The 27,963-nt window shown below is 40.5% G+C and overlaps 1 protein-coding gene across 1 annotated transcript in view; it reads right to left on the bottom strand.

Annotated features, from left to right (window-relative positions):
* The window catches only part of LOC133440720 (uncharacterized), a 66,396-nt gene that overhangs the window by 30,449 nt on the left and 7,984 nt on the right, over positions 1 to 27,963 (bottom strand). Inside the window, exons 4-5 of the mRNA XM_061718039.1 lie at positions 26,047 to 26,115; positions 14,002 to 14,439 (exon numbers count right to left, since the gene is read on the bottom strand). Coding sequence (XP_061574023.1) covers positions 14,002 to 14,439; positions 26,047 to 26,115 — 507 coding nt within the window. The remainder of the gene's footprint in view (positions 1 to 14,001; positions 14,440 to 26,046; positions 26,116 to 27,963) is intronic.

The following is a 27,963-nucleotide window of genomic DNA, read 5'->3' as shown; positions in this document are numbered from 1 at the left end:
CTTTTATTGCAATAGACTTCTAAATAATACACATGGTAAGTCTTTGAGACATTAAAACATTTAAATATCAAACTGATCAAATTATCAAACTGATTTTGGTGTGAAATATATAGATATACAAGACTCATTTAAAGCTGCAGTTTCCAACATTTAACCACTAGAGGGAATAAAGATCCCAAACTAACCCCCAAACTCAGAATGACGGTTCATTCCTGCATGAATCACCCACAGGTTTTCTGCAGGGGTTTGAAGCCTCTTTTTCCTCGTATTGTGGCAGGTTGGAATTATATAAAGCAAGAAGTTTAATGCGTAATTAGGGGCGTGGCCTTTTGATTGGCATTAATTTGTCCAACCTGTAAATAAATACTTTTTCTACGATCTTAGAAAATGTTGGGAGTAAAGAATCAGGCCTGTAATTAGTGAATTGGTGTCTGTCTCCAGTTCTGTACAGTGGGATGACTTTTGCAGTTTTCATTTTTTTTGTGGAAATGTCCCAGTTCTGAGCGACTGATTACAGCTGTATGTCAGTTAACAATCCATCAATAACCTTTTTGACTATTGTCATATCACCACAGTCAGTTGACACCTTGTTTTTACATTTACTTACAATATCTATGATTTCTCTCTCCTCCACAGCTGTGAGAAACATTGAATCTGGATTTCTACTTATTGTTTCCTTCCATCCATCAGCTGATCCAGGATCACACATTTTTCTGCCAGCTTTGGTCCAACACTCACAAAATACCTGTTAAAATGATTAACCACCTCATTCATATCATTAATGACTTCATCGTTATTGGTTAAATATTGTGGACAATTAGTCTGTCTTGAACTTTTACGTTATTTTTAGTGCTTATTCATGGAGAGACATTTTCATTAAACCTTCTCCAGAGACCAACAGAGCAGATCATCTTTTTTTAACCCACATCAACTCCATGGTTCCTGACACAGTGGATTCCTATCAGTTTTCCTACCGTGCCAACAGATCAGTGGATGAAGCGATGGCTTCGGCTTCACTTCACCTTCCAACACCTGGACAGGATGAACACCTATGCACGGCTTCTGTCCCTGGATGTGTCATTTGATGAAGCCAAGACCAGTGAAATAACACACTGGATCAAAATGACGTGATTGAGGAAGTTGAGGATAAAGGACAAAAGTGCATCTCCACTTTTCAACTTCATTTGATGACATTTCTCTTTCCACATTGTTTTCTGAGCTAAATGCTGGTTGTTCTGATCACGCTGTACCAATAATCTGCATCACTGACAACTTTCCTCTTGTTGATGCACTAAAGTCTTTTATTATTTGTGTTTTTATTATTATTATTACGATAGATTGTTCACTCTTGGGTTTATGTTGAGCTTTTATAACTCACCACCAGGGGGCACTGCTGCTCTTTCTACATATGGAGAGTGTAATATTCCAGAATTATAAACAATAAAATATTATCCATCTAAAATGAAAACTTAATTAATAATAATGAATTTAACTTGTAACGCAGTTTCCATTCAATTAATCTCAAAGTGTTACACTTAGACCATTATTCATTCATACACTTTCTCTCCGGTGGTGGTAAACTACGTTTGTAGCCACAGCTGCCCTGGGGCAGACTGACAGAAGCGTGGCTGCCATTCCGCGCCAAACGGCCCCTCCGACCACCACCAACATTCATACACATTCACACAGGGCAAGGTGGGTAAGGTGTCTTGCCCAAGGACAATACGACAGCAACTGGAGAGTTTAACAACATGGAGCTGCAGATTAACTTTACAAAGAGAATGTGAGTGAAGAAGAAACAGACGGGAAAAAGGACGTGTGAGAGAGGCTTTGTAGATGAACAAAATAAACTGTCATGTTTAAAGAAACATCAGCACATACTAACAGCTCTTTATTTGCACAGTGGAGACGGCAAGTTACTAACAGCAACAAATAATACGATTTTAAGAATGAACAGGGATTCAAACAACCTCAATGCAGAACTTTAAGAAAAAAGTACACAACCACATTGTTCCCTCTGCGTCAAGTTGACGGAGAAGCATAAATCCGGGTTGAGCCTGCAACCCTTGTGGGGAGGGGATTAGGCTCATCAGCCACAGGAGGTGGTGGTTGGACTTCTGCGGGTTCTTCTTCTGTGGGTCAGACAGGAGTGGACAGCTGCCCCCGGAGGACGACAACATGAACTTCATTTGTCACGAGTCACCAGACTTCTCCTCCGGGTGATTTTTCATGTGATTCAGCAATATACTTCTGCGGCTAAAACCTTTGTTGCACGTCTTGCACAAATATCGCTTCTCGCCCGTGTGTGTGGTTATGTGGCTTTTAAGAGAGGATGATCTAGTAAAGGTTTTTCCACAGGTGTTGCAAAGGTACGGCTTTTCACCAGTGTGGGTCCTCGAGTGAATCACCAGGGTGGAACGTAGCCTGTAACTTTTTCCACATGTTTTGCAGATGTAGGGCTTCTCGCCCGTGTGCGTGGTTATGTGGCGTTTAAGAAGTGATGATTGAGTAAAGGTTTTTCCGCAAGTGTTGCACAGGTGCTGCCTTTCGCCTGTGTGGGTCCTCGAGTGAACCACCAGGGTGGAACGTAGCCTGTAACCTTTTCCACATGTTTTGCAGATGTAGGGCTTCTCGTCCTTGTGTGTGGTTATGTGGCTTTTAAGAGCTGATAAATTAGTAAAGGTTTTGCTGCAGGTATTGCACAGGTACGGCTTTTCGCCGGTGTGGTTCCTCGAGTGAATCACCAGGTTGGAACGTTCTGTGTAACTTTTTCCACATGTTTTGCAGATGTAGGGCTTCTCGCCCGTGTGCGTGGTTATGTGCCGTTTAAGATTTGATAATGTAGTAAAGGTTTTGTCGCAGGTGTTGCACAGGTACGGCCTTTCGCCAGTGTGGATCTTCACGTGATCCATTAAATTACAACTTTTACTGAACTCTTTCCTGCAAGTGCTGCAAGAAAATACCTTCTTCTCCACGTGGGTCCTGGTCAGCTTTGATTTACAGTTACTGTCTGACGGGACAGCAGCATCTTCGTGGTCACCGTGTCGTCTCATTCGCTCAGGATCTGCAGTTTTACTGGAGTCTGAGCGTAAACTTTCAGTCCCTCCCTCATCTTTGTTTTGAGCTTCAGGAGAAGTGTGCAACAGCAGCTGGCCACAGTTTGGTCCTGGTTCATCATTTTCAACTTTCACATCAGCGACATTGACCAATGAGACATCCACCTCTACGTCCTCGTGCTTCATCTCCTGACCGCTGGAGTCTTCCTCCAGTTCTGTAGTCTGTGGATGCCCTGGTTCCTCCTGGTCCGGGCTGCAGCTCCTCTCCAGGTTATCCAGGTGCTGGTCACTGAAAACCCCGTCCTCCTCCACCTTACAAACATTTTCTTGTGGGAGTTCTGGAATTACAAAAAGGGACAAAAAGATAGGATTTTAACAAGTCAAAAGTGCTTCACAGTGTTGATTGTTTGGTTGTATTTGTGAGGTTTAAAGTTTGTCCTGAACCTTCGGTCTTCCCCTTCATCTATGTAGTATATTTGAAAACAAGTGCATTACTCTGTGTGACCATTAGGCGGCACTGTGACTGTACTCTTGTGTTACTGCGTTGGTATCGAGACAGTTGAAGAATAAAGTTATTGCATTTCAGGTTGAGCATTTCTGAATTCTTGTAAATTCTTGTATTGTCAGCATCCCGTTTGTCCAGTCTTTTACACACTACCCAAAGTGCACAAAAGCCTGTCAAATCCTCTTGGTCGCCCTATTGTGGCCCAGATGAACGCTTTACTATCACCTTTGTCAGAGTTTGTGGATCACTATATCAAACCTTGTGTCCAAACCCTACCAGCGTATATTAGAGACTCCACGGATTTCATTAATAAGATCTTTAACCTCACTAACCTTCCGGATGATCTTCTGTTGGTCACCTTTGACATCCCCAGTCTCTACACTAATATTCCCCATGATGGAGGTAGAGAATCCTAAAAGTTGTATTTGCAGGACTTACTCATGCCCCCGGGTAAGTTTATTGTTGACTTAGCTACTTTTATCATGAAGAAAAACTACTTTATCTTTAATGGTGAATATTATTTACAAGTATCTGGAACCAGCTCTATTTGTGCTCCGAATTACACAAATCTATACGTGGGTCACTTTGAAAAAAAACTTTGTGTGAAATCCTGAGCACAATATTTTTTTGCCAAAAATCTTAAAATGGTACAGATTCATTGATGGCATCTTCTGTCTAATTAAAGCTGATGCTAATGAACTGGAAGACTTTTTTTACCTTACTGAATTAGCTTCGACAGCAACCTCCGATTTACAATGGAGTATAGTAGTGAAAAAGTTCATTTTCTAGATATGTGGGTTGAAAAAAGAATAGCCCCTTATCCACTTCACTCTACCGCAAAGAAACTGAAGGAAATACGTTCTTATTGGCTAGTAGTTTTCATCCTCCTCCCCTCAAAAGAGGCCTACCCAAAAGCCAGTTTTTTAGACTCCGGAGAATTTGCAGCAGTACAGAGGATTTCATAGACAAGGCATCAGAGATGAGCTCTAGATTTGTCCAGCAGGGATATCCTATGGATTGTATCCAGAGGGCGTATGATGCGGCACGGAAGAAATCACGCTCAGAACTGCTACAAAAAAGCCAAAAGAAAGAAAGGAAGTTCTCTGTGACCTGTATCACTCTGTGAAATCCACATTTGAGAAATACTGGCACATCCTGACCTCGGACCCTGAATTTGCCCCCACTTTTAAAAACACATGTATATATATATATATATATATATATATATATATATATACAAACATATCTGCATTATCTCAAACTCAGTACTTCATATCACGGAAGTACGAATGACGGCTGGCTGGACCGCAGTGATGGATACCAGGGGGTCCCAAATTTAACTTGACGATAGTGATCTGTGAACGGAGCAGTGGAACTAGAGCAATCAGAAACCGAGGCCAACAACAAGTCCGAAATTAACCAGAAATCAATCCTCGATTTTTGCTAAATTGTTTGGTTTGAACCATGAATATTGTTTGGAGTGGGGATTTTTAAGGCGCCATATATCTACCGGCAGTATGTTATGCGAGCTATAGAAATCAGATAAGATGGGGTTATAATATATATATATATATATATATATATATATATATATACACATACACACACACATACATAAACAATCTAACTGCATATGAACTCCTATATGAACATCCTCTTACACGGAGCCACTGTGATCTGCATCTTTTCTACTAAATAAACGATTAAACTTAAAGTATCAAATAACAGTTTGGTCCAGAGTCTGAATCCACCATGAAAGGCAGATCTAACCCAGTGTTAAAATGTGGTTGTGCCACTGCACTACAAAAAAGTGTGTTACCCACTCATAATCTTGGAACTGGAATAATCTCACTATTGCACTTTACTGTTTTATGTTTTGTACTTTGCTATGTTTTTAATTGATGGCAATGTTTTATTGATTGTTTTTAATGTCCTTTTGTACGGCGACCTTGGGTGTCCTGAAAGGCGCATATAAATATTTATTATCATTAGTATAGGAATTTAATTTAAAAAAAATATTTAAAAAAACATAGCTGAACAATAAGGACAGTAAAAGATAAAAAACATTTAAATACTAAATATAGAAAAGTTTTTAGAAAAGTAAGGTGTTTGAAGTTTAGATGTTAATATTTCAATATTTGTACAGTAAAATTGTTTGAAATTCACTGTGCTTGGAGTGATTGTAGTTGTGAAGAGGGATATATGGGGTATTGGGGGAAATTATGGGAGGTTTCATTTTTATAGTCTCTGGAAAACAGAACCTGAAGTTAAAAAAAGAAGTGTTTCATCCTTTTCTTTTACAGTAAGAGTGTGTAAATATTACGGTGGAAGTTTGGGTATATGAAAAAAAAAACATATCTGCATTATCTCAAACTCAGTACTTCATATATTTCTGTTTCTGAGCCGCGTTCATTCATTTACCGTAAAGGCTGAAATAGGAGCACATGAACATTTAGGAGCAGCTGATTTGACCACGGAAGTACGAATGACGGCTGGCTGGGGGAGTTTCCCATTTAGTTGGTTTGCTTCAACACCACGGCTTTTAACTGGAAACAAAGGGATCTTGTAGGAGTCATACTCATGTGTTCATTCATTCAACTTTCCAGGGTTACGTACCGACTCTGTGGAGTCTGATTTCAGGTTTCCAGGCGAGGTCCAACAGTCTGCGCTGACGGTCGAGCTCTTCTTCATACTCCAAGATGCTTTTTTCAAACACTGACAATATTTCTACAGCAGCTGCTGTTAGTCGCTGACCGATAAACTCTCTCAGATGATTCACCTTAGACATTGTTGAAGAGGAAAAAGAAAGGAAACAACAGAACCGTCCTCCTCAAAGGAATCACTGCTCACGTGTTCCGTTCGCTCCAAACTTTCGCTCTTCCGCCAGGTGTTACAATCTGGATTTCCGCATAGACATGTCTCCTCCTCCTTCCATGGAGCTGCTGATATACGTCATCGTCGCCGCCATATTGGATGTTCAAGACTGCGCTGTAAACTAATACAAGTAAATGGACTTATTTTCATAAAGCGCCTTTCTACAAAGAAATGTACGTTTTACGTCTCATTTATTCATTCACACATGCACTAATATACTTGGGAAACAGTTAGGCACCAAATATAATATATTAAATTTTCTGAGAAGGCAAAAATAAGAACTTTATTGATCCCACATAGGAGTTATTCATGTTATACCAGTTATAGAGAACAAGGTAGTGCCGAAAAACAATATATATCCCCCCTCACAAAAATAAGAAAATATTTTCTCATCAACCAAACAAATTTTTGATTTTTCAAATAAAAAAATAACATATTTGAACCATTTTCAGACAATATCTGTCAATATCTCTATAATAACTGAAAAAATCTGAAAAAAATGTTAAAATGTATATTATGTTTATGTAAAATATGCTACATGAATATGTAGTATATGTAGTATATGTAATGATATGCAATAAAAAATAACAAAACAATTTATGTTCAAGTAGAGTTTATAGTTGTGTTGTAATCCTCACTCGCCAGTGCGCCCCCCCAAAATTTTTTATCACCAGCCGCCATAGAATGTTCACTTTTGGGTTTATGTTGAGCTTTTATAACTCACCACCAGGGGGCACTGCTGCTCTTTCTACATATGGAGAGTGTAATATTCCAGAATTATAAACAATATAAGTCATCAATCTAAAATGAAAACATAATTAAATTTGTCATGATTATTTCTGACGTAATATGAGTTGAGGTAAAAAGACATTTACTTCTAAACGGATGTCTGATATAAAAGGGTTAAATCCAAAGTCTGTCCTCTTCCTGGAATCTGATCCCGATGATCCTCCCTCTTCTTCCTGCTCTCCAACCTGCAGATCTGCAGCTTCAACACGGATCTAAACATCAGCTTTAGAAGAAATCATGTGTCAGACGAGTTGTAAATCTAGTACAACTTGATTTTATACATGTGATTAAATAATATTGTTAATTTCATATTATGTAAATAATATGAAAAACGTACACAACACAGCATGGATAATATTAATTGCATTGTTTTGACTTAGTTTGTCTGATGAATTACACGATAATCTGATGTACGTGCAGCTCAGATTTTAAAATGCATAAAGCCTTTTACAGTTTTCAGCGAACTATGTATAACATCACAATATATCGCAAAATTTGGATACCGCAATATCGTATTGTATCATGACTCAAGTATCGTGATGTGTATCCCACATTACACTCATTTCCTCATTCATTTGAAAACCAAATGTTCTTGTTTTCTAAATCATAAAAACATTTTAAAGGGGCTTCCGGTTTAGCTCATGGAGTAGTCAGACGCACCTGAGACCACGCTCCCAAGAAAAGTTATTATTTTCCCACTAAAAACTCGTTCACTACATTTTGAGTGGATCCTTTGTTAGATGAGTGGGAAGAGACTCACAAGAGGCCAAAGAAGAGAAGAAGAAATGTCTAAAAATCAAGAAATAGGCAGCACGGGGGCGAAGGCAAAAGCTAATGATAGCAACCTGGAGGCACGTGTTGGTGGCCCGGAGGATGAAACCAGTGTGAACTCGAACGACTTGATGGCGGCAATTAAGGACCTTAAATCTGATCTGACGAAAGGTAACGACTCCCTGCGCCAAGAAATCAACCACATGAGCCAAGAAATTAATGGCAAACTCGACAACTTAACAAAAGAAGTGCAAAGTTTGTCCGGCCGTGTTGATGAGGCGGAGACGCGCGTGGGGCGGATGGAGGACTGGGCAGCGGAGGCAAATATGCTGCTCTCTGCCTTTGCCAAACAGCAAAAGTTTCTTCTGGAAAAAGTGACGGACCTGGAGTCCCGATCTAGGAGAAACAATATCCGCATATTCGGAGTGGCAGAGGGTGAGGAGGGAAATTCTGTAGCCCAGTTCATCACTGCTCTCCTTAAACGTGAGTTACCGCTGCCGCAGGACCTCGACCTGAAAATCCAACGGGCGCACCGCTCCTTAGCGCAGAAACCTCCACCCGAAAAACCTCCGAGACCCATTATTATTAATTTCCAGGAGTTTACAACCAAGGAACTGGTGCTAAAGGAGGCTTGGAGAAAGGGCAAAATATCACTGGGCAAACGGGTGATCTATTTTGACCATGATTACGCCGCTGAGACAGTCAGGAAGCGCAAGGAATACAACGGGATCAAGAGAGCTTTAAAGGAAAAGGGGATACGTTTCCAAACGCCCTATACCAACATGAGGATCCACTGGGACACCGGAGCCAGGACGTACAGCAGCGCGGAGGCAGCATGGCAAGAGTTACACAGACGGGGCTTCAAAGTGGACCCGCCGCAGGTGCGCGACGCGGAGCCTGCGCTGGATTCACTGTCGGAGCTGCTGGGATGGGAGCGGGGAGCGGAGAGCCGGGGGCGGGGCGGCTCCGCCGCTCAGAGAGCCAAGGAGAAGCTGCGGGAGTTCCAGAGGGATAACACGGAGAACGCCTGACGTTTTATTTTTATTTTTGGCTACACACTAATCTCACAATTGGGTGAGAATCATTATCATTATTATTATCACCATGCTTCGCTGGATACTTTTCTTTTTTGGCCTAATGGTTTGATTATCACTGGGTAGTGTGGTCTCAACTACTGTTACATTTTAGTTGGACTCATAGGATGGGGACAGTTCTTTTGCTAGAATTAATAACCATCTCTTATATTGGGCCCTCTCTAGATGAGAGACTTAACCCTCGACCCTCCAACTGGGTCACTCTGGGGGAGACGGTTCTCCCCCCCTTTTGGAAGCCTAGATTCTCTTTTCCTTTTTTCTGTATAATAGTTACCGTTATCACTGTTCTGTGTTTTTTTCTGGGGGAGATTGTTGTCACCTGTGATGCTCATGCCAAGGCTGGATAGCTTAAAGATTACGTCTTTGAATGTAAATGGCCTACGACATCCGATTAAGAGGAGCAAAGTGTTGGCAAAGTTAAAAAAGGATAAATCACATGTTGTAATGCTGCAAGAAACACATTTGTCTAATGAAGAACATAATAAGTTGAAGAGGTTTGGATATTCAAATTCCTTTTTCAGTGCATGTAAAAACAGCAGGAAAAGAGGAGTGGCTATTATGATGTCTAACTCTCTGAATTTTGACTTGATTAAGGCAGAAGGAGATAAGGAAGGCAGATATGTTTTAGTCAAAGGAAAACTTGATAACATATTAGTCACATTTGCTTGTATCTATATACCTCCAGAAAGTGATAAAAAAATCTTTACTCAGTTTTTTGATAAGATTGTCACTTTCAGTGAGGGTATACTGATCTGTGCCGGCGACTGGAATACAATCCTGAATTACTCATTAGACACGACAAGTAAAAAACAACACAAACTGCATATGTCAAAAAGCCTTAACATTTTAATCAAAGAGTCTGGTATGTTCGATGTCTGGAGGAATCTTCATGGTTCAGAGAAGGACTTTACCCATTTCTCAGCCACACACCAGACTCACTCTAGAATAGATTTCTTTCTGATGAATATCTCAGATAGACATAGGGTGAAAGAATGTTCAATAGGGACCTCGGATGTTTCAGACCATAATGCAGTCTACTTAACTATACAATTAAATGACAGACATAAAAGCACACTGTGGAGAATGAATATTGGGATTCTGAATAACACAATGACTGTTAAGGATATAAGACGAGAAATTAAGGACTCTATTGAAAATAATACTACAAGTAATAGTGAAGTGGAACCAACGATGGTATGGGATACGATTAAAGCAATTATGAGAGGGAATTTGATTTCACGGACAGCTTACATGAATAAAGTGAAGAGGCTAAAATATGAAAAATTACAGGAAGAATTGAAAAAATTAGAGAAACAAAAACAAACAGATAAAGATGTAACACTGACGAATCAGTTAAAAGAAACCAGGAAACAAATAGATGCGATTCTTACTGATGAACTTGAAAAGAAAATTAGATTCACAAAACAGACCTTTTACGAATCCGGTCCTAAAGCAACAAAGATCCTGGCACGACGCCTTAGAAATCAACAAATTAAAAGCTGCATATCTAAGATTAGAGACCCATTGAATAACGTTATAACTTCTAAACCTCAGGAAATAGAAAATTGCTTTGAAAAATATTATGTGTCATTGTACTCGGAACCAGATCCAGTGGAAGATGAGATGATTAGAAAATACTTACTAACATTGGATCTCCCCTCCATAGGCAAGGTACAAAATGATTCTTTATCCGCTCCAATTACAAAGAAAGAACTAGACAGAGCTATAAGTAATTTGAAAAACAATAAGTGCCCAGGAAGTGATGGCTTCCCAAATGAGTGGTACAAGATTTTTGCGGAGGACCTTGCACCTACATTACTTAAATCTCTGAATTGGACTCTTAAACATGGTAAAATACCTCCATCATGGAAGGAAGCAGTGATTTCGGTGATACTAAAGGAAGGCAAAGACAAAGAGTTGTGTGAATCTTACAGACCGATTTCCATATTAAACGTAGACTATAAAATATTCACGTCCATCATTTCTAGAAGGCTGGAACATCTTCTTCCTTACTTAATAGATGAAGACCAATCAGGGTTTATAAAGGGCAGACAGACGCAAGATAATGTCAGACGCACACTACATATTATAGAACATATTAATAAAAGACAACTTAGTACAGCCTTGCTTAGCCTTGATGCCGAGAAGGCTTTTGATAGAGTAAGTTTGCCTTTTCTATATAAAGTTTTGGAGAGATTTGGCTTTAATGACCAATTTATTAGTTGCATAAAAGCTCTCTATAGTGGTCCTACTGCCAGGCTGAGGATCAATGGCTCCCTGACAGGCAGCTTTAACGTTAACAGAGGTACAAGGCAGGGATGCTGCCTCAGTCCCTCCCTCTTTGCGTTATCAAAAAAACACAGGTACTTTGCTTAAATTACCTACCAAATAGTAAAATTCGGGGTAAATATAAACTAAAGTGGGACACAAAATGGATAAAATATTTGGGTGTGATAATTACACAGAATTTAAATGACCTGTTTGAATTTAATTATCGTACTTTGACCAACAAAATTCAGGCAGATGTAACACGCTGGTCAACATTAATTTTAGATTTGAGTTCGAGGATAGAGGTGATAAAAATGAATGTACTGCCCAGGTTGTTATATGTCTTCCTCTCACTCCCCATTAGGATCCCAGAATGCCAGTTTTCTGCATGGAACAAATTAATATCTAGATTCATTTGGGCAGGCACAAAACCTAGGATAAAACTCAGAACGCTCCAGCTAGATAAAGAGCGAGGAGGTCTTGCCCTGCCTGACTTTAAACAGTACTACTATGCAGCTCAGTTGAGATATATTGTCTACTGGTGTTCCCCAGAATATCAAGCCAAATGGAAAAATATTGAATGTAAACTACATAAAGTGCCACCCGCTGCTAGATTAGGGGGGAAAGAATATATAGATCAAAAGGAAGATAATACAATCTTGAGAAACACTTTGAAAACATGGTTTGAGATTGTTAAGAAAAACAAAATGGAGGGGGACAGTAAGTTGTTGATATGGCCCTCTCATTCACCCGACTTTGGCCCCAAGTTATTAGATGACACGTTTATTAGGTGGTCGGAGAGGGGCATAACGGCAATATGTACACTTGTTGAAGGAAAAACTTTTAAGAACTTTGATAAACTCAAACGGGAGTTTAAATTTGAAAACAGAGATCTGTACCGTTATTTACAGCTACGTGACTTTTATGACAAGGAAGTGAATAGGTACTTATCAGCAGAGATTAATGAGATGATTGTATTTTTGATGGACGCATATAAAAGAACCCCCTCAAAGACTGTATCAAAACTGTATAGCTGTCTCCAAAAAAGTAATGGAAGAAACTCATTATATATCAAATCAAAGTGGGAACAAGAATTCAATGTTGTATTGTCAGAGAGTGATTGGCTTTCCATGTGCAACACACAGCAATCTTCAACTAGTTCGAGAAGATGGCGAGAATTCGGCTGGAAAAATCTCATACGCTTTTTTATCACTCCACACATTAAGAGTAAACAAACGCAACAACAACAGAATTGTTGGCGAGGGTGTGATCATGTAGTAGCCAATCACTCTCATGTCTTTTGGACATGTTCAAAAATACAATTATTCTGGCATAATGTTATCCAAACAATGGAGGAAATTCTAAATCTGAGAATACCTAAAGATCCAAGGACTGTATATCTGGGACTTATCCCTGTTGAAGTCACTGAAAAGAGAGACATCTACCTCTTCAAAATATTGACTGTTGCTGCTAAGAAGGCCCTGACAAGACTCTGGATGAGAAGCGATCCCCCAGGACTGAGACAATGGCTTGACATTGTTGAAGAAATATACGCCATGGAAAAATTGACTTTTTGTTTGAGAATTAGAGGAAGGGATTTTGCTCAAAAGTGGCAAAAATGGTCTACATTTAAGGTCAAATCCCAGCCATGCCCTTAAAAAAGGGAAAGAAAAGAATGTCAAAATATTACATCTCCCCCAGGTATTTATGTTATGATTGTTACTATCATTTTTATTTTTATTATTATAATTTTTTTTCCTTCTCTTTCCTTTCTGTGTAACTTGAAAAAGACAAAATAAAAAGTATAAAAAAAAAAAAAAAACATTTTAAAGGGGAAATAAAAGCAAACCGTATCTGACTGCACTGACTTTTGAAATCTTCAAGGTTTTTTGTTTAATGCTGCAGATATTAAAGTTTATAAAATGGTGACAGATGGTTGGCTGTTCTGTTTCTGACGTGTCGATGGTTGCGTTTCTTCTTTTGTCCTCGTTTCTCTGAAGATTCTTCATGTTTTTCAGAGGAACGTTGTAAAAACTGAACATGTAAATATATCAAACTTGGACTAACCTCAGAACGGAGTAGATGGAGAGAGTTTAACAACATGGAGCTGCAGATTAACTTTACAAAGAGAATGTGAGTGAAGAAGAAACAGACGGGAAAAAGGACGTGTGAGAGGCTTTGTAGATGAATTAAATAAACTGTCACGTTTAAAGAAACATCAGCACATACTAACAGCTCTTTATTTGCACCGTGGAGACAGCAAGTTACCAACAGCAACAAATAACACAGTTTTAAGAAGGAACAGGGATTCAAACAAACTCAATGCAGAACTTTAAAAAAAAGTACACAACCACATCATTCCCTCTGCGTCAAGTTGACGGAGAAGCATAAATCCGGGTTGAACCTGCAACCCTTGTGGGGAGGGGATTAGGCTCATCAGCCGCAGGAGGGGGTGGTTGGACTTCTGCGGGTTCTTCTTCTGTGGGTCAGACAGGAGTGGACAGCTGCCCCCGGAGGATGACAACATGAGCTTCATTTGTCACGAGTCACCAGACTTCTCCTCCGGGTGATTTTTCATGTGACTCAGGAAATCAATTCTGCGGTTAAAACCTTTGTTGCACGTCTTGCACAAATATCTCTTCTCGCCCGTGTGCGTGGTTATGTGCCGTTTAAGAGTTGATGATTCAGTAAAGGTTTTTCCGCAGGTGTTGCACAGGTATGGCTTTTCGCCAGTGTGTGTCCTTGAGTGAACCACCAGGGTGGAACGTTGCCTGTAACTTTTTCCACATGTTTTGCAGATGTAGGGCTTCTCGCCCGTGTGCATGGTTATGTGGCTTTTAAGATTTGATGATTGAGTAAAGGTTTTTCCACAGGTGTTGCACAGGTACGGCTTTTCACCGGTGTGGGTCCTCGAGTGAACCACCAGGTGGAAACGTAGCTTGTAACTTTTTCCACATGTTTTGCAGATGTAGGGCTTCTCGCCCGTGTGCATGGTTATGTGGCGTTTAAGATCTGATGATCTAGTAAAGGTTTTGTTGCAGGTGTTGCACAGGTACGGCCTTTCGCCGGTGTGGATCTTCATGTGATCCATTAAAATATTACTTTCAATGAACTCGTTGCTGTCTGACGGGACAGCAGCATCTTCGTGGTCACCATTTCGTCTCATTGGCTCCGGATCTGCAGTTTTACTGGAGTCTGAGCGTAAATTTTCAGTCCCTTCCTCATCTTTGTTTTGAGCTTCTGGAGAAGTGTGCAACAGCAGCTGGCCACAGTTTGGTCCTGGTTCACCATTTTCAACTTTCACATCAGCGACATTGACAAATGAAACATCCACCTCTACGTCCTCGTGCTTCATCTCCTGACCGCTGGAGTCTTCCTCCAGTTCTGCAGTCTGTGGATGCCCTGGTTCCTCCTGGTCCGGGCTGCAGCTCCTCTCCAGGTTATCCAGGTGCTGGTCACTGAAAACCCCGTCCTCCTCCACCTTACAAACATTTTCTTGTGGGAGTTCTGGAATTACAAAATAATCATCAGTAATCCATCCCCAATTAATATAGCAAATTATAAGACATTTCGTAACAATTATAATCATCTTGTTAGAACTGCCAAGAAAAAGTACTTTTCCAACAAATTCAATGAGGCTTCTAATAACATAAAACTACCTGGGGAGTCATTAACCAGCTTCTAAATATGAATTAGTCTACAACTACTCTTCCATCTCAATTTGGTGATGAAAATCGAGTCTACTCTGACCCATCTGACATTGCATATGTTTTTAACAATTATTTTGTTAATATTGGTACAGTTCTTTCAGAAAGGATAACTCCTATAGCCGGGTCTGACAGGTTCTTCTATTCAGAGCTTCAAGCCTCCTACAGAGAAGGAAAGCTTGGACATAATTATGTGCCTGAAAGACTCCGCTGCTGGTCATGATGAGGTCAGATCTAACTTACTTATGTTATTGCTAAGGCCCAATCCCAATTCCCCTTCACTCGCCCTTCTTTTCTTCACTTGCCCTTCTTTTCTTCCCTACCCCCTAAAAAAGAAGGGGGAGATTTTAGGGCACTTGAAATCTAGGGCACTTGGCCCAGGTGCCTGTCCCATTCTCCTACTCCCCCTCGTTTTCATCCCTACCCTGATGAGGAAGCTGAGAGCCAAAAGCTGTTTTAATTTCAGCTGTAGCGCTGTTAATATGGCACTTTATTAAGTTTTAATATTTTTTCCAGGCATAAAAGTAACCGTTAAGATCCCCAACCTGGGCTCAGTTTATCCAAATAACGCCTGTTAAGAAATTTGACTCAACGTTTTCGGAGATGAGAAGAGCCCCCGGCCCCGGGGAGCAGCAGCAGCCCGAGAACAGACGTGTCCGCCGGGTCAACCCAGCGCCGTCGTCCCGGGAGAGAAACCTGCAGCTCTGTTGAAAATTACACTGGCTGAAATAAATCATTTAGGAAGATGTTGGTTTAATAGATGAAATCTTACAGTTGTAGCTACGCCTGTTAAGAAATTTGCTCCGAAATTTCGAGATTTCTGTCTGCCGGCTCCGGAGCTTGGGTCCGCGTTACATCGACGCAGAGCCTACGGCGTAGGGTACGGCGTACGGCGTGCGTCGCAGCGTTCATTGACGCAGAGCCCTCGGCGTTACACCAACGCAGAGCCTATGGCGTAGGTTACCTAACCTACGCCATAGGCTCTGCGTTGGTGTAACGCGGAACCATAAATCCCTTTATTCTGGCGTGATCTTCGGCAACTTTATCTGAAAGTGTGTAAATTACCCAGATAACAGCTGGATTACTTTGTGGTTTCTGAAAACTATTATATCAGAAACATCTAAAACAAATCGAGTCACAGGATTATTTCTCTCTATTTCTCACAAAAAAATGTTTGCTCCCTTGGTCACAATCTGAGACGAGTCTGCCTGTTTGCCATCAGTCGGCGAGTCAAATCGACGCAGAGCCTACGGCGTAGGTTACGTAGCCTATGGCGTAGGTAACGTAGTCTACGGCATAGCTTACGTAGCCTACGGCGTAGGTTACGTAGTCTACGGCATAGCTTACGTAGCCTACGGCGTAGGTTACGTAGCCTACGGCGTAGGTTACGTAGTCTACGGCATAGCTTACGTAGCCTACGGCGTAGCTTACGTAGCCTACGGCGTAACCTAACAGCCTTTACTCCGGCGCGATTCTTCGCGAACAACGGACAAAAAAGGGATTATGTACATTCACTGATTGAATATTATGAAAGTAAAATATACATTTGTCGCTAGAAATGTAATCAAAACGCATTTTTATGCAGAAACTAACTCAAAATATTGATTTATTCACTAAGAAATGTCCGCCATGTTTTTTTTTTTGGATTCAGCCCACAAATGACGACGAAAAGCATTCTGGGAAATTTTCATAGCCCCCCACTCGCGAAGTCAGCATCTGAAATCACTTGATCCGTAGAGGCTATTCTCAGCCCCTAGCCCTCGTTATGCCCACTCCCCCTAGGTGAAAAGAGGAATTGGGACACCACTACCCTCACGGGAACGCGCAAAATTTAGGGGTAGTGAAGAAAACGAGGGCGAGTGGGTCAAGTGGGACGCAGCCTAAGCCTTTGACCCATATTTTCACCAAATCTCTAGAAACTGGAATAATACCCAATGACTTCAAAATTGTCAAAGTAGTCCCTGTTTACAAATCTGGAGACCATATGGCGCTTTTGCATTAGGATCACCTTAGCTCGGTTCTACCCGTTTTGCGCTTTCGCACTAGGGCTGAGACGGGTAGAGCCGCTCCAAGTCGATACTTTTTTCTGTAACCATTTCAGCGAGGTTCTATACGGGGCTGAGCAGGGACTATTTCTGACGTCACCACCTCCTCGCCACCGATTGGTCGGGGGGCGGGGACGTCACCACCCTCCGCGCCTCTGATTGGTCGGGGGCGGGGCCGTCAGACGTTTGAATCAGGAAGCGGGAGTCATCCATGGAGGGGACTCGCGGCGATTTTATTATAAAGCGCAAAACGTCTGTTTGGTGATCCAACTCTGAGGTGCAGATGTTCATAAACCTGGTGGCTGTCGAGAAAAAATTAAAACAGCGATGTAGACGGGCTGTTTTACTCTCAGCCGCTCCCGGCTCCAGCTGATTTCTCATCAGCGCCGACATGAACAAAGGTGTTGCGCAATCGAGTACGTCACAGCCGCTTCACCCAAACCTGCCCGCTTCTCCCCTGGCAGTGCGAAAACACATGTGTGGGGCCGTGTAAAGCTGCGCCGAGCCGAACCGATACTAGTGGAAAAGTGCCAATAGTGTATTTCGTAACTACCGGCCCATTTCTGTTCTCCTATGTTCCTCAAAGATCCTTGAGAAATTGGTCTGTAACAGAATGATGAAACATTTGCAGGACTGTAATATACTGTAAAAACACCAATATGGATTTAGGAAAAATCATTCTACAGAAATGGCTATAATTCAATTGTTGATAAAATTCACACTGCAATCAATAATAATGAATTTGGGAATCTTTCTTGATTTATCCAAAGCTTTTGACACAGTTAATTTTGATATTCTTCTTCAAAAATTACTACACTATGAATTTGCTGGAATCACTCATGTGTGGCTTTTCAATTATATTCATAACCGTCAGCAATTTGTTATCATTGATGGTATATCATCAGAGAGGGCCGCCTTAAAATGCGGGGTCCCCCAGGGGTCTATACTAGGGCCCAGGGGTGGACTGGCCATCGGGCATACCGGGCATTTGCCCGGTGGGCCGATGGTGATTTTGGGCCGGCCCAAAAAAAAAAAAAAAAAAAAAAAAAATTTTTTTTTTTTTTTTTTTTTTTTTTTTTTTTGGCCCGGGCAGGCCCAAAATCACCATCGGCCGGCCCGATTTTGGGCTGGCCGATTTTTTGGCCCGGGCAGGCCCATCGGCCCATTTGATTTTGTTTTTTACCTGACAACAACTGGTACCACTGGCCGATTGGTTATGATGAGTTAGATTGGTTATGGGCTGAAGCCTCGCGCCCCAAGGGGCCTCGCGCCCCAAGGGGCCTCGCGCCCCAAGGCAAGGGGCCTCGCGCCCCAAGGCAAGGGGCCTCGCGCCCCAAGGGGCCTTGCGCCCTGGGCGTTTTTTTTTTTTTTTTCAAATTCTTTTTTTTTTCAATTTTTTTTTCGTTTTTTCCCTTATAGATATCAACAGTCACGTTCCATTACAGACCTAAATGTGTACTAGTCTGTGCATATCAATAAATATATGTGCAATGATGCGCGTGTCTGTTGTTCAGTACAACTGCGTCAAACCAAGCGCAGACACAAGGTGCTCTGATCCAGACGGGTGGAGTTGGAACAAACTGTCACACAATGTCGAGAGAACGAGACAGAATCAGGAAATTTCCATCAGGGGATGAAAAAAGAAAAAAAACTAAAGAAAATGGAAGAGTTTAATGCCTCTCTGAAAGGCTCGTTTGATAAATTTGTTACAAAAATCACCGATCCAACCGGGTCTCAAGCAGCCGTGGGGCCCCGCGTCGAGGCAAGCCAAATGATGATGAGGCAGGGGAAGGTATACAGTATTTTGCTAATGTGAGAGTTAAAATTGCGCATATAGACACCCGATCCGACCCGAAAAACCCAAAAAATTTCGCGCGCGCTCGCTACGCTCACGCGCGAGGGCCCCCCCCCAGCCTGAAAATCACAGGACTTATCTGTGGTGGTGAAAGAAGTCAGCAGTATGAATTTGAAAGATGTGTGAGCATCCCTTCATGATAAACAGAGGGGGAACGCATTCTGACAGCAGTATTTCACGCTGTCAGAATGCGTTCCCCCTGTTTAAAATGGGTTAATATATCATTGTAGATATCTGAAATGTTCTTTTTGACTAGGAACAATTGAATTACAGATATCTGCAACACATATCCAGTCTAGCTATTAAATGTTAAAACGGCTTGCCATACAAGTTTGCTGTCTACTCAGAAACAGTACTAAGTACATCTATAACGGGACTGGGGGGGATGGTGTAGGTTTAGGTTTATTAGACAAGAACATACACACCAACAAGACAGTGTACAAGCGGTGTCACAAGAACGTTTGTTTTCATTCATAGGCTTCATTTTCTTTCCATCAATACCTGGTGGGCCGGTCTAGGCTCAAAATGCCCGGGCCGATTTTTTGTCCCAGTCCAGCCCTGCTAGGGCCCCTGTTGTTTTTGATTCAAATAAATCAGGGGTTCTTAACCTTTATGACCTTGGGACCCAATTTTTTCAGTACAGAGTGGCCCGGGGCCCATTAAATATTAACACTGTATAGCAGGGGTCTTCAACTAAAACTTTAAGAGGTCCATGCAGAGAAAATTTACTCAAGCGAAGGTCCAGAACATCAACACATTATATATATATATATATATATATATATATATATATATATATATATATGTGTGTGTGTATATATTCAAGTAGCCTCATAGTTGTATCAACATCTGCATCTGACTGTTATATTAAAAAAAGTACATATTTGCCTCTTAGCATGTGTAACTTGAATTACACATATTTTTTTCTCTTAAAAATGAAATAGATTTTATTTTATTTTTCAAATGCTATCTTATTTTATTTCTCTACCAGCAGTTTGAATTTCCCCTTTTCTTTGTTAATTGTCTCAACACATCTTAACAATTGAACAGTTTTGCAGTTTCTCTTTCTTCCCCTCTTATACGGTAATCTTATGCCCCCACTTTCTGTCGTTCAGTGAGAGAACTGAGCTCTAATTTCTCCTGTCAGGACTTTAAATCTGGGCTGGATGGTGTCAGGATCTCATGTGAAGGTGCTCATTGGGGAACCTGGAACAATATTTAGTTTAAATTATGTTAATTATGGAGAAAGCTGCTTCACAGCTGTATCTGGACCCAAACATGGGCAGGATGTTTTAAGATGGTCAGTTTATTTTCTGTGACTTCAGTTCAGACTTGAGTGGATATGTTTGATGAAAAACTTTGTGTTTTGCTTCAGTGGCGTTTCACTTTTGCACTTTGAATGCCACGGTCTCTGAACGTATGAGACCCACTGGTTTTGTCCCAGTGGGAAGACTGAACAGGATGAATCTGTCCATTCCGGGTTGAACTTTCCTTTCCACCTGTTATGCTTCTCATCTCTGTATAGAGTCAAGCTAATTACCGTATTTTGACGACCATACGGGCGCCGTGTGGAAAGGAGCACCCTCAGTTTGGTGTCATTTCTGGATTTAAAACACACACACAGCGCACCGTGTGGAAAGGCGCCGTCAACACACACACAAGCATACAAGTGTGCATATTTAAAAATAGGGCAGGAATAAAACTTATTTTGATTTTACTTTAAGTTATTTACATTAATAAGTTGTGAGGACTGCGGGTGTCGGGCTTCATCCTGATCAGCTGTGACGAACACGAGCCCGCAGCTCTCTAGCTGCTGAGCAGCAGAGTCACTTTCCGATGCTTTCGCGAGCCCGAACAATAGTCCAGCCCACACATCTACATCTACCATCCTTCAGCAGTAACGACGGAGCCGCCCGAGCGGCAGCCGACCTCCCCGGCCGCGGGGACGCGTCGGGATAAATGATCACGCCGCGTTCGCTCCCTGTTGGAGGGCGCAGACCCAAGTAATCGATCCCTGATCCTGGCGGATATAAATGTACTCTCTGCAAAATGAAGGATTTACTCTGTAAATACACACAATTTCTCTTACTATTACACGTAAAGCTAGCTGAGTGTCTTCTCCTCATTTGGTTGGGAGTTGCTATGCAGTCCCGCGGCCCCCGCGGCCCCCGCGGCCCAAACGTACAAAACTGTTTTTTTTTGCGGCACACTAGGTGGCGCTCGCGGCCCAAGTGTGGGCCGCGGCCCTATGGTTAAGAATCACTGATATAAATGATTTGGCCACAGCCTTTTCCTCCTTGTTTCCTGTACTTTTTGCCGATGATACAAACTTATTTCACATAAGGATTTTCATCTCTAATGGGAAAGGCTAAACAGGATTTACAAAACATTTCAAAATGGTTTAAAATTAACAAACAATCACTGAATATAAAACAATCCAGTTTTATTATATTTACATCAAAAAATTAAATATATTGTAAATCCAACACCGGTCTGTCTATAGGAGATGTCCCGCTCACTCAGGTTAAATCAACAACCTTCCTTGGTGTAATTATCCATGAAAGTTTAAGCTGGAAAAAACACATCAATCATGTTTGTAAAAAAATATCTAAATCTATTGGTATTATTGGAAAATTCCGTAGTTTGGTGAATGAAAATTGTCTCACATCTCTATTATAGCTTGATATATCCATATCTCATTTACTGTAATATTATTTGGGGAGCTACCTACAACACACATCTTCATAAACTTCATATGTTGCTAAAAAGATTCTGCAGGATTGCCACACACAGTAATTGGTCTGCTCATTCTGCCCCTCTTTTCAAACAACTCAATATTTTACCCAACTTTAAGTTAAATACATATCAAACCTGCAATTTTATTTTCAAAGTATTGTTCCTGCCAGTTTCATTTTCTTTGCCATGTAAAGATTGTTTTCAGTTCAACATTGATATGCACCATTTTAATACAAGACAGGCTAAACATTTAAATGTCCTGAAGTTCCGTACTGGTTTGTGTCAGTTCTCCATCGGATACAGTTATGGAACACCTACAGCAATCTCGTCTACCTCTACTTCATTCAATCATTTTAAACGTAAACTCAGGACACATTTGATTGATCAGATTATCTAATGATATTTCTAGATTTGTTATTTTTTTCTTTAATCATGTAGATACCATGTATTCTATTCATGCTGCTGTTTATTTGCTTTGTCTTTGTTTTTAAACTGCAATCATGTATTCTGCATGTTTTAAATCTTTGTACAATATTTTGCTGTATTTTACAGGTAGAGGCCTCGTATAAGCCCCTTGGGCTTTTTGCCTCAGCCTAGCACATTACCAATCTCTCTTTTACATTTGTATGTTACTTGTTCTGTTTTTATACTGTGATGAATAAATTAATCTAAAAAAAACGGTGATCTATATCTTTTTTACAGAATAAAGGATTAAGTGTAAAGTCAGAAATAACAGTCTGGTCCAGAGTCTGAATGGAGCATGAAAGGCAGCACCAAGTAAACAGAACAACAAGTTAGTTCGGGATGTTTCCGAATCCCACATCAGCAGCTGCTTGAGCTGGGGAGTTTCCCATTTAGTTGGTTTGCTTCATCACCACGGCTTTTAACTGGAAACAAAGGGATCTTGTAGGAGTCATACTCATGTGTTCATTCATTCAACTTTCCAGGGTTACGTACCGACTCTGTGGAGTCTGATTTCAGGTTTCCAGGCGAGGTCCAACAGTCTGCGCTGACGGTCGAGCTCTTCTTCATACTCCAAGATGCTTTTTTCAAACACTGACAATATTTCTACAGCAGCTGCTGTTAGTCGCTGACCGATAAACTCTCTCAGATGATTCACCTTAGACATTGTTGAAGAGGAAAAAGAAAGGAAACAACAGAACCGTCCTCCTCAAAGGAATCACTGCTCACGTGTTCCGTTCGCTCCAAACTTCCGACCTTCCGCCGGGTGTTACAATCTGGAGTTCCGGTAGAACTCACGGTTCTACGGATAGTTCCGTCTCGCAGTTACAGTAAGTATTTCATTTACCAACGAAAATAATTAGAACAAAATGTATGGGCTACAACATTTTTCATCACTGGTTTACTACGACTTCTGTCATTTAGCAGACGCTTTTATCCAAAGTGATTTACATCTGAGAAAACAACACAAGCAAGAATGTTTAGAAAGAGTTTTATTTTTTCCGACACAACGAGAGCTGACGCAATTTATATGATAAGCTTCTGATTGTTAATATCAATAAATAAAAGAAAAATATTTTTTAATTCATGTGTACTTTATTGTTTGTCTTAAAACATTTATGTTGTTAAGAAACTTTTATTGCAATGGGCTTCAAAATAATACATATGAAAACATTTTTGGAGACTTCCAAAGTTTTTTTTGCAGGAATTTCCCAAAACTAAACGTTAGGTTTGACTCTCAAAATCAAGCTTCCCTCTCAGGATTTCTGGCTAGGTAAGAAATGATGGCTGTTATATCTCAGTGTGTTTCAGCCTCTCCACCCAAACAAAGTATCGTGAAGGTGTTTTTAGGATGCACTTTATGATGTTGTCCATGTTAATATTTTGAAGGGGAATGTCATCACTTTTAACTGTCCCTGTATCAGAGAGAGAGTTGATGAAACAGGCTGGCAGCTGTTGCAAATATTCTGTTTCTAGGGCAGGTATGATTGGCTGTTTCTAAGGTCGAATGCTGAATTAGTTGATATGAGCAAAGTTTCATGTTCAAGATTTGCACTTGATACTGTGAAGGTTTCATTAAACAGCATTTAATTTTTTTGTGTCTCTAGTGGCCCTTTATTCAAGTTGCAGACAGGAAGGGGGTAGAGAGAGAGAGAATGGGGATGACGTGCAGCAAAGGTGCAGGCCGGGATTTAAACCTAGGACCGCTGCAGGAGGACTGCAGCCTCAGTACATGAGCCGCTACTTAACCCACTACGCCACCGAGCTGCCCATTAAACTGCACTTTTAAAGCTTAAATCAAAGGTTTGGGTTTATTCCTCCCATAGATGGACATGAATGCACACCATTATTTATTGCAACTATGTGGTTAAAAAAATAAAAGAATTCAGTATATGTTCAAAGTAGATACTGGTCTAAATTTTACATTTAACATTACGGTAAATGTGAAGAATCATAAAATAATTAATGAAAATAAAAACGGAGACATGATTTTGTATTTTCTTTTATAGAAATCTAAATTATTTTTCAAAATTATACTTATTTAAATTAAGTCAGATGTGTTTAAGATCTTAAATTTGACATTGCATTTACTCAAATTCTTATACATTTATTTACATTCTAATTAAGTTTTAGGCATTTAGTAACATTTCTTAATATCATTAATCTCCACAACTCAAAATACTAATTAGTTCAATAAACTTTTTTTCAGTTCAATTCATGATGATTCTTGATGAAGCCAAGACCAGTGAAATAATAAACTGGATCAAAATGACGTGATTGAGGAAGTTGAGGATGAAGGACAAAAGTGCATCTCCACTTTTCAACTTCATTTGATGACATTTCCCTTTCCACATTGTTTTCTGAGCTAAATGCTGGTTGTACTGATCATGCTGTACCAATAATCTGCATCACTGACAACTTTCCTCTTGTTGATGCACTAAAGTCTTTTTTTATTTGTGTTTTTAGTATTATTATTACGATAGATTGTTCACTCTTGGGTTTATGTTGAGCTTTTATAACTCACCACCAGGGGGCACTGCTGCTCTTTCTACATATGGAGAGTGTAATATTCCAGAATTATAAACAATACATCTACAATGAAAACTTAATTACATTTTTCATGATTATTTCTAACTAAATATGAGTTCAGGTAAAAAGACATTTACTCCTAAACGGATGTCTGATATAAAAGGGTTAAATCCAAAGTGTGTCCTCTTCCTGGAATCTGATCCCGATGATCCTCCCTCTTCTTCCTGCTCTCCAACCTGCAGATCTGCAGCTTCAACACGGATCTCAACATCAGCTTTATAATAAATCATGTGTCAGACGAGTTGTAAATTTAGTACAACTTGATTTTATACATGTGATACAATAATAGTTAATTTCATATTATTTAAATAATGTGAAAAACGTACACAACACAGCATGGATAATTTAAATTGCATTATTTTGATTTAGTTTGTCCCATGAATTATCGCAATAATCTGATGTACGTGCAGCTCAGATTTTAAAATGCATAAAGCCTTTTCCAGTTTTCAGCGAACTATGTATAACATCACAATATATCGCAAAATTTGGATACCGCAATATTGTATTGTATCGTGACTCAAGTATCGTGATGTGTATCCCACATCACACTCATTTCCTCATTCATTTGCAAACTAAATGTTCTTGTTTTCTAAATCATAAAAACATTTTAAAGGGGAAATAAAAGCAAACCGTATCTGACTGCACTGACTTCTGAAATCTTCAAGGTTTTTTGTTTAATGCTGCAGATATTAAAGTTTATAAAAAGGTGACAGATGGTTGGCTGTTCTGTTTCTGACGTGTTGATGGTTGCGTTTCTTCTTTTGTCCTCATTTCTCTGAAGATTCCTCATGTTTTCAGAGGAACGTTGTAAAAACTTGGACTAACCTCAAACGGAGTAGATGGAGAGAGTTTAACAACATCGAGCTGCAGATTAACTTTACAAAGGGAATGTAAGTGAAGAAGAAAAAGACGTTTGTAGATGAACGAAATAAACGTTTAAAGAAACTTCAGCACATACTAACAGCTCTTTATTTGCACCGTGGAGACGGCAAGTTACCAACAGCAACAAATAACAATTTTAAGAAGGAACAAGGATTCAAACAAACTCAATGCAAAAAAGTACACAACCACATCGTTCCCTCTGCGTCAAGTTGACGGAGAAGCATAAATCCGGGTTGAACCTGCAACCCTTGTGGGGAGGGGATTAGGCTCATCAGCCACAGGAGGTGGTGGTTGGACTTCTGCGGGTTCTTCTTCTGTGGGTCAGACAGGAGTGGACAGCTGCCCCCGGAGGACGACAACATGAACTTCATTTGTCACGAGTCACCAGACTTCTCCTCCGGGTGATTTTTCATGTGATTCAGCAATATACTTCTGCGGCTAAAACCTTTGTTGCACGTCTTGCACAAATATCGCTTCTCGCCCGTGTGCGTGTTTATGTGGCTTTTAAGATGTGATGATCTAGTAAAAGTTTTACTGCAGGTGTTGCACAGGTACGGCCTTTCGCCAGTGTGGGTCCTCGAGTGAACCACCAGGTTGTAACGTTCTGTGTAACTTTTTCCACATGTTTTGCAGATGTAGGGCTTCTCGCCCGTGTGCGTGGTTATGTGGCGTTTAAGATGTGATGAGTTTATAAACGATTTTCCGCAGATGTTACACAGGTACCGCCTTTCGCCGGTGTGGATCCTCGAGTGAACCAGCAGGTGGGAATCTTGCCTGTAACTCTTTCCACATGTTTTGCAGATGTAGGGCTTCTCACCCGTGTGCGTGGTTATGTGGCGTCTAAGATCCCATAAATTAGTAAAGGTTTTGCTGCAGGTGTTGCACGGGTACGGCCTTTCACCGGTGTGGGTCCTCGAGTGAATCACCAGTTTGGAATTTTGCGTGTAACTCTTTCCACATGTTTTGCAGATATAGAGCTTCTCGCCCTTGTGGATCATTTTATGCTTCTTGAGCATTGATGATTCTCTAAACGATTTTCCGCAGGTGCTGCACAGGTACGGCATTTCGCCAGTGTGGATCTTCATGTGATCCATTAAAATACTACTTTTACTGAACTCTTTCCTGCAAGTGCTGCAAGAAAATGCCTTCTTCCCCGTGTGGGTCCTGGTCAGCTTTGATTTACAGTTGCTGTCTGACGGGACAGCAGCATCTTCGTGGTCACCGTGTCGTCTCATTGGCTCCGGATCTGCAGTTTTACTGGAGTCTGAGTGTAAACTTTCAGTCCCTTCCTCATTTTTGTTTTGAGCTTCAGGAGAAGTGTGTAAAAACAGCTGCCCACAGTTTGGTCCTGGATCACCATTTTCAACTTTCACATCAGCGACATTGACCAATGAGACATCCACCTCTACGTCCTCATGCTTGATCTCCTGACCGCTGGAGTCTTCCTCCAGTTCTGTAGTCTGTGGATGCCCTGGTTCCTCCTGGTCCGGGCTGCAGCTCCTCTCCAGGTTATCCAGGTGCTGGTCACTGAAAACCCCGTCCTCCTCCACCTTACAAACATTTTCTTGTGGGAGTTCTGGAATTACAAAAAGGGACAAAACGATTGGATTTTAACAAGTCAAAAGTGTTTCCCAGTGTTGATTGTTTGGTTGTATTTGTGAGGTTTAAACTTTGTCCTGAATCTTCTGTCTTCCCCTTCATCTATGTAGTATATTTGAAAACAAGTGCATTACTCTGTGTGACCATTAGGCAGCACTGTGACTGTACTCTTGTGTTACTGCGTTGGTATCGAGACAGTTGAAGAATAAAGTTGTTGTTCCAGAAATGGCTTCTTCCGTGTCATAAATAACGATCTAACTACAAGTACAGCATATGAACACATATATGAGCATCCTCCAACCATCGTGTTTTTTGCCAGTGTCATCTCACATCTCACACTGTGACCTGCATCTTTTCTACAAAATAAACGATTAAGTCTAAAGCATGAAATTTGAACGGTAAAGTTGCATCTTAGTAACAGTTCAATGCCTCCCAGTTCATTAAAAATGACTCTGAACTGAAATGATCTGAATCATCTACTGTATTAAGGAATGTGTTTACACAGGACTTGATTATATTTATTATTCATTTTTGTTCTAGTATTAATAGACATATGTTAAATGATTTTGAATGATGTAATTCATTGACCATGTGACGGAGGGAAGGGGAGAGGGTGTGCTGTTTTTATTTTTATTTACTTATTTATTTATTCCTTTTTTTAATTTATTTTTTCTTTTTCTTATTTTTCTTTTTTCTCTTATTATTTATTTATTTTGGTTTAATTAATGTTA

Source organism: Cololabis saira, chromosome 3 (genome assembly GCF_033807715.1).
Source record: "Cololabis saira isolate AMF1-May2022 chromosome 3, fColSai1.1, whole genome shotgun sequence".
NCBI classification, from domain to species: Eukaryota; Metazoa; Chordata; class Actinopteri; order Beloniformes; family Belonidae; genus Cololabis; species Cololabis saira.
The sequence above is the reverse complement of the archived record's forward strand: the minus strand, read 5'-3'. Positions and strand labels throughout refer to the sequence as shown.